At 41.0% G+C, this 20,247-nt stretch overlaps 2 protein-coding genes across 5 annotated transcripts; one reads left to right on the plus strand and one right to left on the minus strand.

The window, feature by feature from the left end:
- Positions 1-4,662: 4,662 nt before the first annotated feature.
- On the minus strand, positions 4,663-12,893 carry ark2n (arkadia (rnf111) N-terminal like PKA signaling regulator 2n). 4 transcript variants are annotated; one of them, XM_033646630.2, is made up of 5 exons: positions 12,642-12,891; positions 10,829-11,731; positions 5,810-5,980; positions 5,231-5,345; positions 4,663-5,133 (listed from the first exon to the last, which is right to left on the minus strand). In XM_033646630.2, exons 2-5 carry the CDS (start codon positions 11,664-11,666, stop codon positions 4,944-4,946), a joined length of 1,314 nt encoding a protein of 437 aa, XP_033502521.2. In that variant the 5' UTR covers positions 11,667-11,731; positions 12,642-12,891; the 3' UTR covers positions 4,663-4,943. The 4 variants fall into 4 exon arrangements, with proteins under 4 accessions (XP_033502521.2, XP_033502520.2, XP_033502523.2 ...); XM_033646629.2 differs by having other exon boundaries at positions 10,829-11,734; positions 12,642-12,890; XM_033646632.2 differs by lacking the exon at positions 5,810-5,980 and having other exon boundaries at positions 10,829-11,734; positions 12,642-12,890.
- Positions 12,894-14,127: 1,234 nt separating this feature from the next.
- atp5fa1 (ATP synthase F1 subunit alpha) lies at positions 14,128-19,055 on the plus strand. Its single transcript, XM_033646144.2, has 11 exons — positions 14,128-14,267; positions 15,756-15,831; positions 15,949-16,118; positions 16,422-16,595; positions 16,735-16,901; positions 17,427-17,727; positions 17,836-18,060; positions 18,139-18,246; positions 18,335-18,479; positions 18,593-18,743; positions 18,833-19,055. Exons 1-11 carry the CDS (start codon positions 14,208-14,210, stop codon positions 18,909-18,911), a joined length of 1,656 nt encoding a protein of 551 aa, XP_033502035.1. The 5' UTR covers positions 14,128-14,207; the 3' UTR covers positions 18,912-19,055.
- The last annotated feature ends 1,192 nt before the right edge of the window (positions 19,056-20,247 follow it).

A 20,247-nucleotide genomic window follows, 5' to 3' on the forward strand; every position in this document is an offset into this window, starting at 1 on the left:
AAGCCTGAAGGGTGAAGGAACAGATGGGCATGGTGAGGCTGAGGGGGTCACAAAACTCTTAGTCCCATATGTCCTCCTCCTCCAGTTCCCACCATCTAATGCTTTAAGCCTGCGGTGCCACACAAAGAGCCTTTAACAATGCTCTGCCATCGGTGCAGGTCAAACTACTGCCATCAGATCCCTTCATTCACAAATAACAGACCTATAACTTTAAACTACAAAACTATTTCATACATAATGTGAAGAAAGTGGTACACTGTTTGATTTTCTTGAAAAATTAATTCCTTTCTGTCCTTATGTTCACAAGTCACACTGCCTGCTATTAAAATGCCGTGTTAAAAATTAAATATTTTGTGGCAGCTAACAGTTATTCTAATTATTGAATTTCTTTCAGAATTATCGTTTAATCTATTAAATGTTTTTTAAAAAGTAGTGAAATAATACCCATCACAACTCTCCACTGCCCAAGGAGACATGTTCAAGTGTCTTGCTTTGTTTGACTAAAAGTAAAAAACCCAAACATGTTCAGTTTACAGTGATATATGACAAAGTAAAGAAGCAAATCCTCTTATTTGAAGCTTTTTTCACTATTTTTACTTGAGGAAAAACAGCAAATAATCATTCATCAAAATAGTTGCCTAATTTATTATTCTATTAGGGTCTAAATATTTTTAACATTTGCTCATTAGAGCTTTAACTTCCCACAACAGAAATGATCAAGATCTATGAAAGAAGAAAGTTATGGTATTTATGTTGTGCTCACTGGTAATTAGAGGGAGACACATGCATTATTTTGTTGGTGTAAGGCCCTCTGGTGGCGGCTGAAGCAGCCATTAACAAGCGCACTGTCAGTCTGAATAAACCCAGAACAGCACTTGTACAACACAGAATCTAAAGCTGCATCATTCAGACTAAAAAGACATCTGCAAGAGGAAGGATACTTATTTCTGGCTTTTGAGAGTGAGCCAGCACACTCGCTGCTCTGTGAGGCCACCACTGGCCTGTAAAAATTAGCATACAGCTGATGTTCTGGCCCCGAGGGGTGAAAAGAGCTGGCTGAAGAGCTTTGGTTTGCAAGAGGAGGGCCCCGCAGACTGCATTGCTCCACACCCTCATTGTCCTCTTCATGTGAACTCCATATGTCCCCCTAGCGGCAGGTGTCACCGTGTGACCCCTGACCCCGCATGCCACTTCTGTGGGTGACGGTGAAGTTGTATTGTTCACAGCGAGGCAGTTGTCTAGACTGTTTGGCCCCAGGATAAAAGACAACAATGAGACGTGTCGTTAAGTATTATACCTATGATGGCAGTTATTCTCACTCGCACACACAGGAATTTAGATGTGTGAAACACTTTTTGATTGACAAGACTTTGTGCTGCCATTGTTATATTTACAATTTGAGGCAGATTTTAAAGGACATTGTTTGCATAAATTGAATTAAAGTTGTCTGAGAGGATGAAAAATATGACAAATGTCATTGTCTTCAGTCCCAATCATACAACCTTTGACATGCTAATTTGGCAACACAGATTTATCAGACTAAAATAAAACAAGAAAATCTTCCAATTTAGTTTTCCTTCCCTTAGCTTGACATTAGACATTTGACATGCCGACAGTCACAGCACATGAACAAAGACAACACAGACTGCTTGTAAAATGACTCAGAGTTCTCTAAAGCCGAGGAAATAAACTGCTGTACAACAGGGTCATTAAATAACGCTCTATTTATTTAGTTTTAAAATAGTTTCTTTTTGTTCTACAGACATAATTTCAAGGAAGTCAAGGACTTGCAGAAGCAACAAAATAAACACCTTTTTTTTGTTAATTTAAAATACTGACAGTAAAATGAAAACAATAATAAACAGAAGAGCAAAGCTAAATTACTGGTAATGAGGATAATATCTGACTTGAGGTTAAAGATGTGACCAAACATGCTATGTGCAACCATAATCGAGCATCTCTGCCCTTATTTTCTACCAAACCTCTATCACTAAAGACATGAGTCTCACTAACATGTCATAATAACTCTAAAGAACAATAGCAAAATGGGTTTTGCAAGCAGAAGTGGTCTGGTAAAAAGAATTGTCGTTACAGTGGTAGCTGCATATAGTGGAAAGAACTGGCCGAAGGAAAGACAAAAATATCACATTATACTAAACTGTATCTTGAGTTTGAGACAGAATTCAAGTCACCTCATTTCACAACAAATGCATTGACTTCCAAATTAAAAGATTTAGACTTACAGAGCAAATTAAAAAGAAAGACTGGAAGCAAATTTAAAATCCATAAAACAAAACTTCAAACATTAATCCCATTTAGACTTTGGTTTAGTTCCTTATATTTAGGATTTTCCCTTCCCTTCTGTGACCAGCAGAAGTCAAATAATTTGATTCTACAATTCTCAAGCATCACTTAGAAAAGTAGATGTTATTCAATATTAAATAAAATAAATCATACGTGTTAAAACAGTGTGTGAAGTGGGATCATTGATAAAAAATTTACCAGCTTGGCTGCAGTACTGCATGGAGACAGAAATAAGACCACAGGGAAAGAGAGCAAGCAGGCCCTGAGGATCAGGGTTAAAAACAGTTCATACAGTAAAAGTTTCTTCTATAAATGCCCCAAACATGTGGGTATAAACTCAACACCACGTATACTTTGTGTGTGTGCTAAATTCACATCTATTATTAAAATATTTATTGTCGAGATAGCAAAATCCACTGCTTTGTAAGGTAAAAGAATAAGCTTTATACAATTCTAAAAGAAAATAGTGCACATTTCAAGGCATTCAGGCCATCTTGCTTTGCAGTATTCAATGGAAGATACATTTCTTCAGTTGTTATAAAGGGGTCCCCAGAGGTTTAAAGGTGTTTGCATCCACTCAGGAAAAAGCATGCAAACAATAAGTGCAGCCAGTCAGCACTGCAGGGTCATACATTCACTGATAACTACGTCACTTGGGACACTCACTCTGTAGCAACACAGCAGACTCTGTGGCTTCAAACATAAAATGTGTCTTAATAAAACCATACATATTTTGTATTGCCAACACACCACCACATACAGTAGTGCTGTGGTGGAAATGAGTTGTATTTTGTAGTGTGTTTGTATTTTTCAACCAGAGTCCAAGTTTAACCTGTGGTTTTCTGTATGTTTACATTAAAAAAAGGAAAAAATATTGTAATATGGTAGTGACAGAAACAATGCTGCGATTAAATAAAGACATTTTGGGAAATATGCTTATTCGCTTTTTGATAGAGAATTAACGCTAGATGAGAAGGTTGGTACCACTCATGTCTACCCAAAGCAGCAGGTTAGCTTAGCTTAGCACAAAGACTGGAGACAGGGTAACAGCTAGCCTCGCTCTGTCTTACTATTTCTTGGCCAAGAAATAGTCTGTCATGTAACACCCCAAAAACAGTGAAATGTAATTTTTACAGTTCAGTTTCTGTGTGGAATAAGCAAACGAGATATAAAGTGTTAATTAGTGAGCTTTAGAGATGCTGGTAGCAGGGTTTTGCTATCTTTGAACAGAGCCACGCTAGCGGTTTCCCCCTGTTCCCAGTCTTTGTGCTAAGCTAAGCTAAGCTAACCTGCTTCTGGCTGTAGCTTTATATTTAAGGAGAGATATAAAGGTGATATCACTCTTCCCTTCTAAAGACTGCTGCACACCAAGTCCGTATTTTTCATGCAAAATTGTTGCAGTTTTAAAAATAAATACGACCTCACATTGTGTCACTCATGTTTGTACACAGACTGAAATTTTCATCTGTCATTTATGCATGTTTTCGCATCTGTGAAAAACCTTTAGAGAGTTTAACAAAGACGCAGTGAAGAAAACGAGAGGGGAATGGGGTGCACAGTATCATTTCACAACTCAGACAGCCTACTTTCAACAGGTCAAACAGTAATATACAGGTGGACAATGATGACGAGGAGGAGGAGGAGGGGGATGTTGATCGCACACAGACAGACTGAGTGATGGCGTGGAGACAGTGAGGACAGTGAGGACATTCTTGTGTTGCCAATTTTGGCAACAAATAAAACAATAAATCACGTTGAACTCAATGTGCAAGGTCTCTCCGCATTACATTTTCTCTGTATGACGGAATTAAAAAAACATATGAAAAAAGCAGACTTGGTGTGCAAAGGCTTTAACTCTCAGGAAGAATGCGAATAAGTGTAATCCCAAAATGTCAAACTGTTGTTGTAAAATAAACCAAAACCCTCCTTGGCAGCACCAGAGCACAGGCTGTACCCATGCCGGACAGAGTGTAGAGAAGCAAAGCCATCGATGCAAACTGAACTAAATGTGAAACCAGTGGTGAGACTCTTGAAAACAAAATTGACCCTAGACCACTACAAAGCGAACTTTGTGGTCTACTGTACAACTTAAAGTGTACCAGCTGCCGTTCATGCCTCGACTGCAGGTGACTACATGTAAAAACGCCGGATCTGAAAATATGCCGTTCAGAGTCTGTAGTGAAGCAGGTCAACAGCCTGTCGTGATACTGACCTGCTCTCAAGCAGCAACTTGATGTTTTCACTATACAGCTTGCAAGCACAACACAAAATGACAACCTACATCCGTTGTCAAGGGGAAACTGAGGTATTAAATGAAGGTAGGATATTGCTATCATTAACAGATAAATCACTCTCGTGTACATTTCCACCTGCACTTGAAGTGCTGTGCCATTTTATTACAACTAAATTCAGAACTGACAAGCCAAGATGAGGGAATCACGTCAGTAGAATGGCTTTGATACATGATTGTTTGACAGTAAGTTAAAAAACAAAAACAGTGCTCTGGAGCAGGAAGATTCCAGGAGCGGTTACAGGCGAGGCCGCAACTATAAGAAGGATTTCAGCCGTAACATGGAGGCAAGGCAAGAGGGATGAGGAGTGAGGGGGCAGAGATAAGGAGTCTTCAGTGTACGGGTTGTTTAAAGTAGGTATTTTTGTCCGGTGTCCTCGTCCAGTGTGAGGTCCACCACTTCGGGTGGGGACACCCAGTTGGGCTGAGGGGAAACAGTAGTCCAGAGCTGTGGTTGATTTGTGCTGTTTAACTGCTCCACTGAGTTCTCCTTCCAAGTGGACAGACTCTTTATCACCCCTCCACATGGGTGGGCGCATCTGGATTTAGAAACAAATCATTTTTAATATTTTAATTCAGCTGTAAAACCAGAAGTAATAATAAAATTCAAAAGATACAGTTTCTCAAAGTCTTTACCGTGCTTTCTCTTGCACTCCGACTATTTCTACCTCGCTGTCAGAGGAAGCAATGTTAATCTGGCCCTTGTTGTGTTGAGAACTTTCCTTGTGCGACAGCTCTGCCTCCGCGTTGCCTGAAACAAATCAGAGGAACAGAGTCACACATTGTGAGGAGGACCAGAGCAGTAGAGAGCTTTAGGCCTTGCTGACACATAAAGGCTGCAGCTGCTTTGACACAGACAAGAACAAAACAATGATGAATCTGACACTTGTGTTTGAAAAAAGCTGACTGGATAGCATGGAGTGACACATTGGACAAAACATAAATTGTGGACTTTAGATTCATGTTTTGACAATGCCTGCTAGTCAGTCACGAAAGGTCATCTTTTTTGTTTTGAAGCAAGGCAGAGAGTTTTTACAGCACCCAATGCAAGCCAGTAGTGTGTGGGATGAAGGCAGTAGTATTTCAAAAGCACCTTGCTGAGATTAAAAAGACCGTTTCCCCCACATAGCACGCTGCACCCATGCCTCTAAATGTCCTGTCTTCACTGAGAGGAGTGGAAATTATCAGTTTGGAATCAGCGGGTTTGTAACTGACCTGAGATAGAGCACAGAGCTCTTATACACCCAGAGTGAGCTGCCATATCCTGGCCTCTGTGTGTTTTTAGCTCATGCTTTATCACCGTGGGCCGGACTGTCTCCACACTCATACTCTCCTGGTTAGAATCAGTGTCTGAAATATCATAGTGACCCACTACTGGAAGCCCGTCTGCAGAAAACAAAGAGAACACTTCATTATTCAAATCATGCTTTGGAACTGTAGGACTGCTTGGAAAAGAGACAGGACACTGCATCCACAGTCCTGCTGACTGCAGCATCAAAAATATACACAAGGAAACATATCCGATTTTCCCCAAAACCAAAAATAAAATGAAATATTTAGGCTCATTCAATTTGATAGCACTAGTTCTGCTGTGAAACATCAACACTTACAGAAACGTCCCACTGTGAATAAAGTTATCATCACTTTTCAAAGCCACACCAGTGAGGCCTTTATAAGAGTAAATAAATAAATAAAAGCTTTTAGCAGCAGCATGTTTTTCCCTCTTTCCATTTATTGCTTTTAAAATAACAGCCATTCACATAAAAACTACACTAGAATACAGTCATTACAAAACACTTCAAAATTATCTTATTCCGTGAGTGAAATGCAGTGGGATAATAAAAGCCAAACAAGAATAACTCAGTGGAAGAGCGGAAACATGTATGTTTGTTCTACCCTGTAAAAGGAGTCCCTGGGAGAGACGCACACACACAGCTATCATCCAGACATGTCTGTGGGTGTGTGTGTGTGAGGGGGTTCGTCTGGACAGCATGTACTATGAGAGAACTCTGCCTATGAATAGCTGATTGGGCTGAAACAGGCAGGTACCAGGGTTACCAGACAACCCCGAGGACTTGCCAATGTAAAGGGCATGTTATTAAAGATAGAAAAGGACTGATGTAAACCAGGATAGTCTCTTTGGTAAACAATGGACTGTCCTTAGTGTTGGTTATAATGCACACAGTTTGTGACTGTATGCATAAGGCTCCCTTTACCATGTCGACAAAACAGTTGATTTAAAGGTAATTCATGAACAAAAGCAGAACAGCAGTTGTTGGATCCATTTAAACCCAAATGTAAGTAAGAATGCACCATGAACTGAAAACACCAATATTCATACAATTTGAAACAAAATCTTTAGGCCAAGAGAAAACAACTAAATAGATAAAATGATCTGTCAGTCACCATTTATCAGCATAAGCAAAGCTATACCTTGCACACATGCTGCTAATGAAACTAATTTGGCCTTGCACATTCTATATACTAATATAAACACATGCAAACAGGTGGGGAAACGATGCCTCCAGCATTACGTTCTGTAAAACCGACAGTCAGAGGGCTACATATACACATACAGAAAATGTAACACTTTTTTTTTTTAAACATCCTAACTATAAATATGATTAGGCCAAAGATTCCTTCATCAGTGTCTGTGATGAATAGACAGTGGTAGCAGTGTTAAAAACTCTGACACCATGGTCCTCTACATCAGTAAAAGTAGTTTGAGGAGTGTTGAGGAGGAGTGTTTCCACCTCAAAGACCACAGGATCTGAACCAGAGAAGGCCACTTGATCACTCAGATCAGTCCGTTTTTAAGAAATCAGTAAACATTGCCATGCACCATACTGCAGCTGTATTACTGCTGTATACTTGTTAGTTTGATGCCTGGGTTTTTTAGTTTAAAGTCGAGCTGCGGGACATGTGGCCCCTTTGTGGAGACACAGGCCAAGCTGGAGGACCAGTGCAAATAAAAAGTTAACTAGGCAAATATTAAACGAGTGAGGATTTGAGGCTCTTGACATTGCAGCTGATAGCTGCAACATAGGAGCCTTATGCCTTATCTAATGTCCATAATCTATACATAGGCTACTAAAAATAAACATTGGGAGTTATTCCCCCCTCACTAGTTTCTTGTTACTGCACAAAGGCAGCGATAGCAGCAAATGTAACAGAAAGGCAAACATTACAAAATGTAAACACATCTAATCTAATTACATCATAGGGTATTTAAAAAGCAAGGAATCCGTGTGTGTTAGTATATTGTGTTTATATTTATAGGCAAATCTATATTGTTATGTAAATGTGTTGATGTTAGTAAAGCTATACCACCAAAATAAAGGTTGTCACAAGATTTTAAGAGTCCTGAACCACTTACAAGCAAAGTGCAAACATAGTTCGGGAGAAAGGATAGTGTGTTGAACCTAAAGGAATAGTACTGTGATGCTCTAGTTATCATTCCCAGCGTGAATTCAGAATGACAAGGCACATGCTATTAAGCAGCAGCACCCCACTTAGCATTGTCATGATGGCTGCCCAGGTGCTGTAATGCAGAGTCTGTATGAATGACATAATCGGCTTCTGTGTGTGTGTGTGTGTGTGTGTGTGTGTGTGTGTACCGCTGGTACACTAAAACAAACAAGCCATACGATAAGCAATACAATAAGAGCCCTGACTCAACAGTCTATTGAGATATGCCCCGTGTCCGTGTCAACAGACGCTGCAGAAATCAAACAGGTGAGTTGAATTATTCTGAATGTCAAATCTCACAGTGATTCAGTGCCAGCAGATGCACCGGGCCTCAGGTCTGCACACAGTCAAGTTCAAATCACCAGCTCAGGCCCAGCTGCTGTTGATGATGTATCCGTTTAGTGACCTCGCATCATTTACCTGTTAATACCCACTGCCATGCTTTCTGCATCAACTAGTTCTACACTTAGTAAGATCACGGCCAGTAGAAGTGAAATCTAAACATTCAAGAGACCAGGGTCTGGAACGCCTAGATTTCCATTCTGAGTGACCACTTCAGGTAGGATGTTGTTGTTGTTCATAGGGGTGGAGGTGAGACTGTTGTTCTCCCGTGCCAACATGTAGGCGGCCATAGTCTCTGCAGACTCTGATGATGGCAAAAAGGAGCTGGGTGGGGACGGACGTGCCCCCTGGGAGGGATGCTGCCCCTCTACGGCATCACTTGAGCGTTTGGACGAGTCGTTGTCCGAGTCGAGGTGTGCGAGCTTTTCCATCCAGATGCGGAAGCGCTCCTCAGTCTGGCGCTGCATCACGGCAAATCGCGTCATGGCCTCCTCCAGAACGCTGCCGATGCCGTTCCTGTCCCACGAACTGGTGTCCAGCAGCCCATGAATCTGGGCGCCCACTCTGGATCTCTCCGATGCACGTCTGAAGCCAGCTTTAAAGACATTGAGGCCAAGCCATAAGAAAATACAGTAGCACTTTCATGCTTCGGAGGTGGACTTTTGTATTAAAGAGAAAAATGACAGTTTGTTTTTGGTTACGTGCAGATCAACTCTTTCATGCTGATGGACTACATCATGCAGTTGAAGCACTCAAATCTGTGTGCGGGATGTAAAAATGGTTGAAAACATTTCATGTAGTACGGATCCCTAAAGGAAAATAACTGGGCTGTCTCAGGCGACTCATTCAGTGACCGTTTGGAAAATGTGTTAACTGGAGAGACTTTGAGGTTAGAAACACCCATTGGAGGGAAAGTCATTACAAACCTATCATGAAGGGCAACATACATGTCTAACAATATTTTCTTTGAAATAAATATGCGTCAGGGTATATGCCAAAATAGGCTCCTTGTAAAACACCTCCATGGTGCTCCTGACAAAAATCCAAGAATAGATAAACTAGTTCCAGTGTGGAAACACAGTAAGTGACCTAAACGATCATTTGACACCTCACCAGCTAAATTCTGAAGTTCACAGAAAAGAAAAACTGCCTACCAGAGCAAACCCAAAAGGTTTTGTTCTAGGAAATGCAATCACAGTGAAAAGATCAGCCTGAAGTTAACGAAGTGACTTCAACAGCAGCAGCGAGCCTTTGAATACCACCCAGTTAGTAACTACTTACTCAACTCACCCGAGAGATTTCTACAGCCATCAGGAAACATTAGATTAACTAAAGGAACAAACACAGGGCCAATAATGTCAGTGTTTACTCGTATTATACACTTCTGTGCCTGAGTTAAGTTTTTAGCATACAGACATTCTCAGTCAGAGCTGTATGCCTTAGTGTTTTCTGGACACAAGAGTTATGTGACTTGTCAAGGTGCCACAGCACCCATTATAAAGAAGAGAACCACCTGTTGGCAATTCTAAAAAGCTTCCTGTGTAGAGTGACAAGTACGATAGACCTAAGGAATATTCAAAAGCAGCAGGAAAGCAGGATATAGGCTACTAAATGTCTAGTAGTCTTTGGGTGCTATAGATATAAATCTTTTAACTTGACTCTTGAGCATTCTAATAAAATGGCACATAAAATATGACTTTGAGTCTATATTCCTACCAGCACACCAACACTGAGCAGAAACTGCAGAGTCCTGCAACTCAGACTAACACAGTGCGATCATACACGATTCATTGTCTATTTACAGCAAAGGCTGAGGATATAAATGGCTCACTTGTTGAATGGCAGAGCTTGTAATATAGGTTAGATTAACACAACTCCGTTTGTATCGTTACATGAGTTGAAGAATGTCCACTAGACTTCCACAGCATGCAAACGATGAGACAAAGCTCCAACTAAACATGTACTGTATTACTACAAGTGACTGGACACAGGCCCTCCTAAACACACAATCTAAGTATCTAAAAACAGGGTGAATGAAGACAGATGATGAGTGAGAAAATAACCAAAGAAATAAGAGAACGTGATGATCAAACAAACACAAACAAAGCAGTGCTTGTACTGATCTGATATTCCAAAGGCTTTGTACAGCCCTACATGTCCTTACTGTATGTGGCAAGTGTACAATTTGGTTGGGTTGCCTGAAAGTTTTAAGTTACGCAGGCAGCCTCTACTTGTCAAGTGCTCTATGGTTGAGTCTGATGGCTCATCTTTGGTAGTCATACACTGCAGGCCTATGTTTTTCTGTTGCTATGTGAGACAGTGTTTTACATGGGTTATCTAAGTGGCTGCTACTGTCACCCTGTACTGCTACACAGTGGTAGTAGTATTGTGCTATAGGCATGTGTTGTGAACATTGGATGTTACCTGAAATATCTGTCTTGATTGTCTTGCTACCTCCTGAAGTGTCATCGTCGTCGTCCTCAGAGGAGCTGGTGCTGGAGTCACATGTGAGCTCGCTGTCACTCGTACTGCTGTCCTGCAGCAGGTTATATTTCTTCCGTGCTGCCGCCTCCCGTTTTTGCCTCAGCAAACGCATCCGCTCCTTGTGTTTCTGGCTCCGGTGACCTTTCACTTTTGCCAGCTTGCCATTGGTTTGTTTCTCCTGCCCTCCAGCTGCTACCAAGGTGGGCTGACAGCGGTTTTTCTTTGCAGCCATTGCATTGGGCGGCATCTCACTCTCCGATCGTGACCGCCGAGATTTTCTGCCCCCTGTAGCGGTGGCAGATGATTGCCTTCCTGCTGCCTGCCCAGGATCATTTGAGGCTTCCATGTTGCCATCTTCCTCCTTTCCTGCGGGAGGAGCAGCACCTTCTTCCCCTGAGGAGAGTGTGTCTGAGTCAGCAAGGTGGCCACTGGATGATGGGGAAAGCATGCAGGGGTTTGAGGAGTCACTTTCATAGATATGACGAGATACAGGCTTGTCACTCCCTGTGGAGGCATGCTGGGACTCTGGGGAGTCTCGGCGGAGCTCCTTCATCAGGCATGGCATGGAGAGGAGACTCTGCTCGCCCTCTGTATTCAAGGGACTGTCTGCCTCCTTCTCCCTCGGTGGTGAGCTGGCACTGGTGGTGGTCTCCGTTTTCAGATGCTCATCCTGCTCTCCCTGAGCAGAGCCTGTAGCTGATTGTGCTTCATCAAGGCACTCTGGGGGGTACTCAGCATACACTAATTCCTCTGCCTTCTCTGAGTCAGCCATCTTCATGCTAGTTGAGCCCAGAGCCCAAAGGTCCAACAAACATGGACCAATGTGCCTGGACAGGAGCTCACCTGCTGGAAGAAAAACACATCACTAATTCCATTTCAAAGGCTTAGTCTGTGCATCAGTGCAAAAGGGCTGGGTATCTGACAGCATAGGCAATAACTAAAGGCAATTTTACACACTGTGGAAATTCAGTAATATTATTATAGTGGCATCAAAATGAAATATTTCTCATTAAACATATAATGTTAGCTCTCCTGTTCAACTTTACTGGTTTACAACAGTAGCATATTCAAGGTACTTCTCCTCCTTCAATGACTTGGATAAAAATGCAGCTTTAAACTTATTCTGTACATTTTGTACTGGATTAACATGTTGCATAACCACTGACTGTTCACATACCAAAAACAACAAATAATCTAATGTAATTTTTAGCAGCAATTTGGCCATAAATTCCCACTACCGATATAACTGGTAAGAAATTTACGTTAGTTAGCTTATGAGTGCGATGAACGCTACTTTTACTTGGGTTTTGGTGTTACCTTAACGTTACGTCTCAGACTTCTGTCTGAAAATGATTTCTTCAATGTCTATTAAACCTCCTCAACCACATTACACCAAGTCTGCGTCCAGTGAAACATTTATTGGCGGTTTGAGTTAATGGCTTTAGTTAGTTGGGTCTGTAGCTAGCTGAAGCTAGCACAGGCTCGGATCCAGACACTACTTTTAGCTGCGTAGTGAAGCTAACCTCGGTCATAACCTTACACTCCGCAAACTTGGCGAGAACAAGACCACAAGTCATGGGAAAATGTTCCGGTTGCAGGACAGCTGCCTCACAAGATCCTATAAATGGAAGCAGTATCTACCCATCCAGAGGCGTAACAGACAGGATAATGTCAGCAGCTACGGGCTAACGTTATCTCAGTCGAGGTGGTAGCCGACTAGCATTTAAAATCGGCTGCGCTCTGCACAACTTACCGCGGTGTTAGTTATATTCCTCTTTTCCCAGTGTCAGACTTTTCAACATCTTCGGTAATTTGTAGCGTCTTTGATTTACAATGCATAAACGATGCACTGCTAGATATACTTCACTACTTTACAACTTGGAAGTATTTGAACGTGTTTTGGCGCAGTGCGCTCGCACCTTCGCGAGCCCTGTTAGCCTTTAGCGGTTAGCTGTATGTTTATTTTAAAATGTCTCCATCAGCCGTCCGTCTTTCACAAAGCTACATGCGCCACTTCCGGTCTCATCCACTCAGTCGAGCACCCCTGTGGGCCGGATATTAGTACTACAGGAGGGCCAAATACGGCATGACGAGCATGGACAGAGGGACAGAGCAATAGTTTGGATGTAAACCAGGGTGCCCACAGAAATGCCACGATAATTTCCCCCACATAACAGTAATAACTCTAAGAAAAGGTCACTTAACTTAAGTATATATATCTTATGCTACCGTATTTTTCGACTCCATTATCTTTCAGAGGGAAATATACCTTTTACCCAATGCAAGGTCTTCCAGCAAAGCTGGAAGCTTATTAGCAATGAAAATTAGCCTCAGGCTCCATCCAACAATGTTGATTAAATATCTGTGAAAAAAAGAAAATCAAGTATTAACAAGGTCTGAATAGCATATCAGTTTTTCAACAACAACAACAACAACAACAACAAAAAAAAAATACCAATAGTCATCTCAGGAGACTTGCCAGTGGTCCATGACTCTAAATTTAAGAATATTAAATTGAAATCTGTCTGGAATTTCTACAAGAAATGTTGTGTCACCAACAAAATCAGAGAAGTCTCATTAAAATCATACATTTGATTCAGAGATGATGTTGATGGAAATGTATGTTTTGTAATTATGATAGTGAAACTCACTTATTTTATTGATGTCTATGTGTAAAATGATTTTGGATAGATTTAAAACATTTCTGTAAGACGCTGACTGGTTCAAGCATAAACATATATACAGGTTCAAGTATTTATTTCGAACAAAAGACTTTTTTTTTAATAAAAAAAGATTCTGAACCTCTTTATTTTGTTTTTTTTTTATAAAAAATTAAATTCACAAATGCAAATGAACTAAAACGATACCCCACATAAAACAACTGAAAATATAAATAAGACAGTGTATTGAAACATCATATAAATTGAAGAATATTAAAGCAATGAAAACAACAGAATTTTGCAAAGCCTTAAATGTTTTTTCTTCTTTTCTGTCTTTGTTGCTATTTTGTTTGTTTTGTCCTTTTAAAAAAAATGTATATTTCTTTAAGACATGGATTGAGTATGAAAAAAATGTCATAGTGGTTTCCGTTGAAATATAGGCTAAAATATAAACATTAATAAAATATTTTTTAAAAGTCAAAGTATTTGTCATTTTTTACTAAAAGTAAATGTTATTTTAAAAACTGAAGATAAAAAGAGAAACAAAGTTTATTTCGAAGTACTTCCGGGTCACTGTGACCTTTCTACAAAGCGGTTGCCGTGTCCGCCATCCTTCTCTCTCCGCTCCGGGAGCAGGATAGACCCCGCAGGACACCAACATGCTGTCAGTACGCGTCGCAGCGGCTCTTGCCCGCACTCTGCCTCGACGGGCTGGATTTGTAAGCAACTCTAACTTAATTTGTGATAAGATTTATGTCGACTTCCTCCAGAAAAGCCCGAGTTTATTCAGATATAAAAGTCATGGCGGTGTTGTGCATGCACACGTCTTTGCACTGGAGGACACCGGGCCCTTCACTTTGCTGGTTCTCACTGTGAATTTCAGTAGCTGACAGAGACATAGCACAAAGCTGCTCACAAGCTAGTGCAGTAATATTACATTAGTAAGGCTGACTAGCCGATATTATTAATTTCTTAGCTTTGTCTTAGGTTGTTGTACACTATCAATGGATATGACTAAGCTAAAGTGAAGTAATGATGGATGTAATCTGGTACTGAAGGTCAGGTTTGTCTCACTTTAGCTTCAGTTGCGCCTGCTAGCTTTCACTGTAAATGCATTTACCAAGCTATAGTTTGCAAAGCTGGAGTAATTCAGGGTGACATTAGGCTGGACATAATACTGCTCTGGCTAGTAGCTGTAACTGGCGTGGACTGTCCTGTGACCCTGCAGACTGTATGACCTGGGGCCCTTCTCAAATGTATTCATATATCACATTTTTAGCTGTTAATAGTAAATTACAATTAAATGTGAGTGGTAATTACTCATATCAACTCTATATTTTGATTAAGTGCAGTGTGCGTCTCATGAACTGAATTCCATCTAGTAACAGAGCCATGCATATCTGTTTCTCTGAAAAAAATAAATACTTGGGTGATGTTGAAAAACCCAAAGCATTGTTCAGCAACATTATTTGCTGTTCTAAAGGACTTTCCAAAATCTTCAGACTCATTTGAATGAAAAAGTCAGCTGCACAATGAAAACATGTTATAACCTCTTCCCTAAGTTGCAGCTGTTTCCTATCCAGATAGTCCGTAATGACTTGTGTCCTAAATAATTATGCATTATTTTGTATTAAAGTTTGAAATAATAGTAGCATCGATTTGGGCAAATATATGTCATAATATTACTAATACATTTTGGTCCATGTTGTGCTGATTAGGCAAATACATAATTTATGGTTCCCATTTTTGTTTAGAATAAGAAACCAATCTATTCTCAGATTTTTTTAAACATGGCAGAATACAGAGTGAGTGTATTGGTAATACACAAAAGGCCCAAATTGGGGGCTATAATTGAGCTAGCTTTCTTAGCAGTTTGACAAAATCACTGGGAAAGTTAGTGACAAATTTTTACCATGTTATATTTTCTTCTCTTTGCTGTGTTTCAGCATTTTTCAGTTGTCAGTGTTGACACAGACATGTTAAACTCACAGTTTCAACATAAATTGAACCTTATAGCCATCATGAAATAAAGATTTGTTGCAGGGCTGTTAGATTGCATTAATTTGAGCTGGGTGGGCCTAATAAATTTGCGACTGTTTTTATTTTTGATTTGGCTGATATAAAAAAAAAAGTTATTCAGACTGAAAATTCTGCAGGTATTTGTTCTGAGTAAAACTGATTTGTGTACTTGTCCCATTGTCTTGAAGGTATCCAAGAACGTCGCTGCAGCATGTGTAGGAGTCAAGAATCTACACACCACCCGTCCATGGCTGCAGAAAACAGGTCTGTATTTTGGGAGACCTGAATTGATCCACTGCTTAAGAAAATAATCTAATTGTCAAAGTTACCAAAATAGTCTTTTCAAGCTGTTGATTAGTTTACCTTTTATTAACATTAAAGGCACAGCCGAGGTATCATCCATTCTGGAGGAAAAGATCATGGGAGCTGACACCAGTGCTGACCTGGAGGAGACTGGTCGCGTGCTGTCCATTGGTGACGGTATTGCCAGAGTGTACGGTCTGAGGAACGTGCAGGCTGAGGAGATGGTGGAATTCTCCTCTGGTCTGAAGGTAAGACTGATGATGTAAACCTTAGAAGATGACCTTTTACTGAATGGTTTAATGCTGAAAACTTGAATTTTTGAGAAGATTGCATTCACTTATCCAGCCTTTAAATTATGAGTCGTCAGAGGTAACTGGCAAGTTAGAATCGATGTGTAGATATACTGTATTAAAGACTGTTGGACTATTAGTACAGCATATGAACTTGCTCTGGTTTCATGTATGTACTTGGCAGTTATGTCATGCTATCAGTAATTTGGCCTGTTTCCACTAAAGGGAAATGTGATAACTGTTATATCTTTTCTTATCCAGGGCATGTCTCTGAACTTGGAGCCCGACAATGTTGGTGTTGTGGTGTTTGGTAACGACAAGCTGATCAAGGAAGGCGACATTGTCAAGAGAACAGGTGCTATTGTAGATGTGCCTGTAGGTGAGGAGCTCCTGGGCCGTGTCGTCGATGCTCTAGGAAATGCTATCGATGGAAAGGTAAATGATAATATTGATAAACTGTATTTCTATAGCAGGATTAATACCCTTAAATGCTATACATAAAAGCATGTAATCGGGCTATATACAAGCAATACCAGTTGCACTTGCTGATGGCTGATCTTTTTGTTCCCCACAGGGTCCCCTTGGCTCCAGCACCCGCAGGCGTGTGGGTCTGAAGGCCCCTGGCATCATCCCCCGCATCTCTGTGAGGGAGCCAATGCAGACTGGCATCAAAGCCGTGGACAGTTTGGTCCCCATCGGTCGTGGACAGCGTGAGCTCATCATTGGAGACAGACAGACTGGGTAAGAGGGTCCTGCTCAAAGCGAATACTTGAACACATGGTAGCATTTGATGTTATTCCCAGTGCCATTGAAATGCTTTTGCAGCTTTGGAAGTGCTAATGCTGATAAGGGCTGGGGCCAAATATGCAATATATCATGACTATAGCTTATAGCACTGTGTTCTTTCAAGGGTTAATCCTTCTGATTTCTGGATGTTCAGCCTTTTGTACGTTCATAGCCGTTTTTACTGGCTTATTTTAATATGGACACATTGTGCATATTTGAAAGTAAAAATCATACTTATTGAGGTGTGTTGCATGATGTTTCATCACGACTGCCGCCTGTCTGATACTTATTCATAGTGCAGTAATCTCACTGATTGCTTTAAACTGTGCGTGTAATTATTTAAAGGTTTTAATATGCGCTTGAAGGTGGTTTTGAATGAGTTAAACCTGGAGAATATTGAGCCCCAAAGCACAAGATTAAGATTCACTTATGGCTCTGTCGGTGTATCCACGGTGCTCAGTCTTTAAATTTGTGCTGCAGCAAAACCGCAATCGCCATCGACACAATCATCAACCAGAAGCGCTTCAACGACGGCACTGATGAGAAGAAGAAGCTGTATTGCATCTACGTGGCTATCGGCCAGAAGAGGTCCACTGTGGCTCAGCTGGTGAAGAGGCTGACTGATGCCGACGCCATGAAGTACACCATCGTGGTGTCTGCCACTGCCTCTGATGCTGCTCCGCTGCAGTACCTGGCTCCCTACTCTGGCTGCTCCATGGGAGAGTACTTCAGAGACAACGGCAAGCACGCCCTGATCATCTATGACGATCTGTCCAAGCAGGTGAGTTTCATTTAATCTGATAGTTATCACAGAGAAACCAGTTGCTGTTGAGAATTTTAACAAATCGAGTTTGCAGATACCCAACAACCTTGTGTTATGTTTCGGCAGGCCGTCGCCTACCGCCAGATGTCCCTGCTGCTCCGTCGTCCCCCCGGTCGTGAGGCTTACCCAGGAGACGTCTTCTACTTGCATTCCCGTCTGCTGGAGAGAGCTGCCAAGATGAACGACAACTTTGGCGGCGGCTCCCTCACAGCTCTTCCCGTCATCGAGACACAGGCTGGTGACGTGTCAGCCTACATTCCCACTAATGTCATCTCCATCACAGACGGACAGGTGAGCGTGTGACTCCTTGACTTTTTGCATCACAGTTGAAATCCTGAACCAGCCACTAAATGCACTCTTCTCACTCAGATCTTCTTGGAGACTGAGCTGTTCTACAAAGGTATTCGTCCAGCCATCAACGTCGGTCTGTCTGTGTCACGTGTCGGATCTGCTGCCCAGACTAGGGCCATGAAGCAGGTTAGCCTTCCTTGTAAATACCCATCTCTCAGCTTTTATTGCAACTAATGTCTTTGATTCTGACCGATTGATCTTTGCTCATCACCAGGTGGCCGGTACCATGAAGCTGGAGCTGGCCCAGTACCGTGAGGTGGCTGCCTTCGCTCAGTTTGGTTCTGATCTGGATGCTGCCACCCAGCAGCTGCTGAACCGTGGTGTCCGTCTGACTGAGCTCCTTAAACAGGGACAGTACTGTGAGTATTTACATTCAGTATCAAATTCCTCGTATTAGCTCTCTCTCTTTCAGAAAATGCATCCATTCTGCAGTTGTGTTTATGTATGGTGACTGTGTGCTTTTATATTTCAGCTCCAATGGCCATTGAAGAACAGGTAACAGTCATTTATGCTGGTGTGAGGGGACACCTGGACAAAATGGAGCCTAGCAAGATCACCAAGTTCGAGAAGGCCTTCCTGCAGCACATACTGAGCCAGCACCAAGACCTGCTGGCAGCTATTAGGTAAGTGTAACAGCTTCTCGACATTTAGACTTTTGCATAGAAATGAATGTTTGGAACATACGTTGTAACCAATCTGTTCTTGATTGCAGGGCTGATGGCAAAATCTCTGAGGCATCAGACGCTAAACTCAAGCAAATTGTGTTGACTTTCCTCTCCAGCTTTGAGTAAAGTGATGCTTTCTGATCTGGTTGTTTTCGTGTTCACATAGTGCAACGTGAGTTATACTTTCTATGAACTTAAAAAAAAAAGTGGCACTTGAACTTTAATGTACAGATAACTCTTAACAGAGAATAAAATATTCCAACGAGTTGACTTGATTGCTTGTTTTTGTTATTGGGGCACTGTTGTTGGGTCACTTTCTGTTTTTAATATCTCGATGGAACACACTTTGAAGTTTCCTACTATAACACATACTGAAACCAGTGCTGATATGGTGCACAGCCATACCTGTGAACTATTCTTTCAAAATCCTGCATCTTAGTTATTGAGCAAAACAGTGGGGAGCAGATGATGGTGTGCTCCAACAACAAATCCAAAGAATTGTCTCAGCATTATTTTATTTTTTTTTATAACACAAGGGCCAAATCAATTCGGTGACCACTTAGTTGACCAACAAAGGGCAATTTATTCCACCAGTTCTCAACCTAGGGGCCCAACTGCCACGAGGGGTCGCCAAAGCTTCACACGGGGTTGCAAGGCCTTCTTGATTTAAAATGGTGTAAGAAAACTTTTTTAGAAGAATAAACAGTAGGCCTATATCTCAGGATTTCATTTATTTCTGTGAACAAAATTAAATGAAATTCCAAATAGGTTTAGATTATAATTCAAGGTATAAACTTAAAAGTAATCTCATGGGATAAGGGCACGGTGAAGACCTGAACATGCTATAACATGTTATATTTAGAGCATTCATTCTCTGCTTAACAGCCTTGTCCTGCATTAGAAAAGTACACAGTTAAAACAACCAAAAAGCTAGAACCATAGCCAAGTGACAGGGAAAGGAAATACTGAATTTTTCCAAAGAGAGGCCTATGAAGTATGTCTGATAATTAAAAATTCAAAAATAAATGCATGAGTATTGTATGAAATTTTTTTAAAAAAGTGTTAGTCTTACACAACTTGCGTCACTATTTTGTTTAATTGTACAGTTTATTTGTTGCTCTCTACTGTTATTGTTATGCATTAAATATAATATTAAGTATTCTGAGAGTATGTCACTTAGGTTTATTCAATGATATAAAAGTGATCACTTAAGTAAAAAGGTTGGGATCCAGTGGTTTATTCTATATCCAGCTGGAGCCACAGTGCTTTCTTCACTTCTAGTTTATTTATGACAAGCACTGTAATCAGTGTATCTCTCTTAATTCACCGCTATGTAGTCTAAGCCTGCAGCTAAGGCTCAGTATCATCAGTAGTCTCCTGCATCTCTATTTGCACTGGGGGAAAATTGTAATGTGAAACCCACAAACACTAAAACTATCATGCCCTCTGCTGGTGAAGAAGC

This window comes from Epinephelus lanceolatus, chromosome 19 (assembly GCF_041903045.1).
Source record: "Epinephelus lanceolatus isolate andai-2023 chromosome 19, ASM4190304v1, whole genome shotgun sequence".
In the NCBI taxonomy this organism is placed as follows: Eukaryota; Metazoa; Chordata; class Actinopteri; order Perciformes; family Serranidae; genus Epinephelus; species Epinephelus lanceolatus.

What these genes read in the sequence shown, in the direction of transcription:
- ark2n (XM_033646630.2), bottom strand. Translation starts at nt 11,666, where the DNA reads ATGAAGATGGCTGACTCAGAGAAGGCAGAGGAATTAGTGTATGCTGAG. An exon ending in AATCAAGACAGATATTTCAG is followed by an intron (nt 5,981 to 10,828) that starts GTAACATCCAAT and finishes TGTTTTCTGCAG; the next exon opens with ACGGGCTTCCAGTAGTGGGT. An exon ending in GGAGTGCAAGAGAAAGCACG is followed by an intron (nt 5,134 to 5,230) that starts GTAAAGACTTTG and finishes TTCTAAATCCAG; the next exon opens with ATGCGCCCACCCATGTGGAG.
- atp5fa1 (XM_033646144.2), top strand. Translation starts at nt 14,208, where the DNA reads ATGCTGTCAGTACGCGTCGCAGCGGCTCTTGCCCGCACTCTGCCTCGA. An exon ending in ATGACGATCTGTCCAAGCAG is followed by an intron (nt 17,728 to 17,835) that starts GTGAGTTTCATT and finishes ATGTTTCGGCAG; the next exon opens with GCCGTCGCCTACCGCCAGAT. An exon ending in TCTCCATCACAGACGGACAG is followed by an intron (nt 18,061 to 18,138) that starts GTGAGCGTGTGA and finishes CTTCTCACTCAG; the next exon opens with ATCTTCTTGGAGACTGAGCT.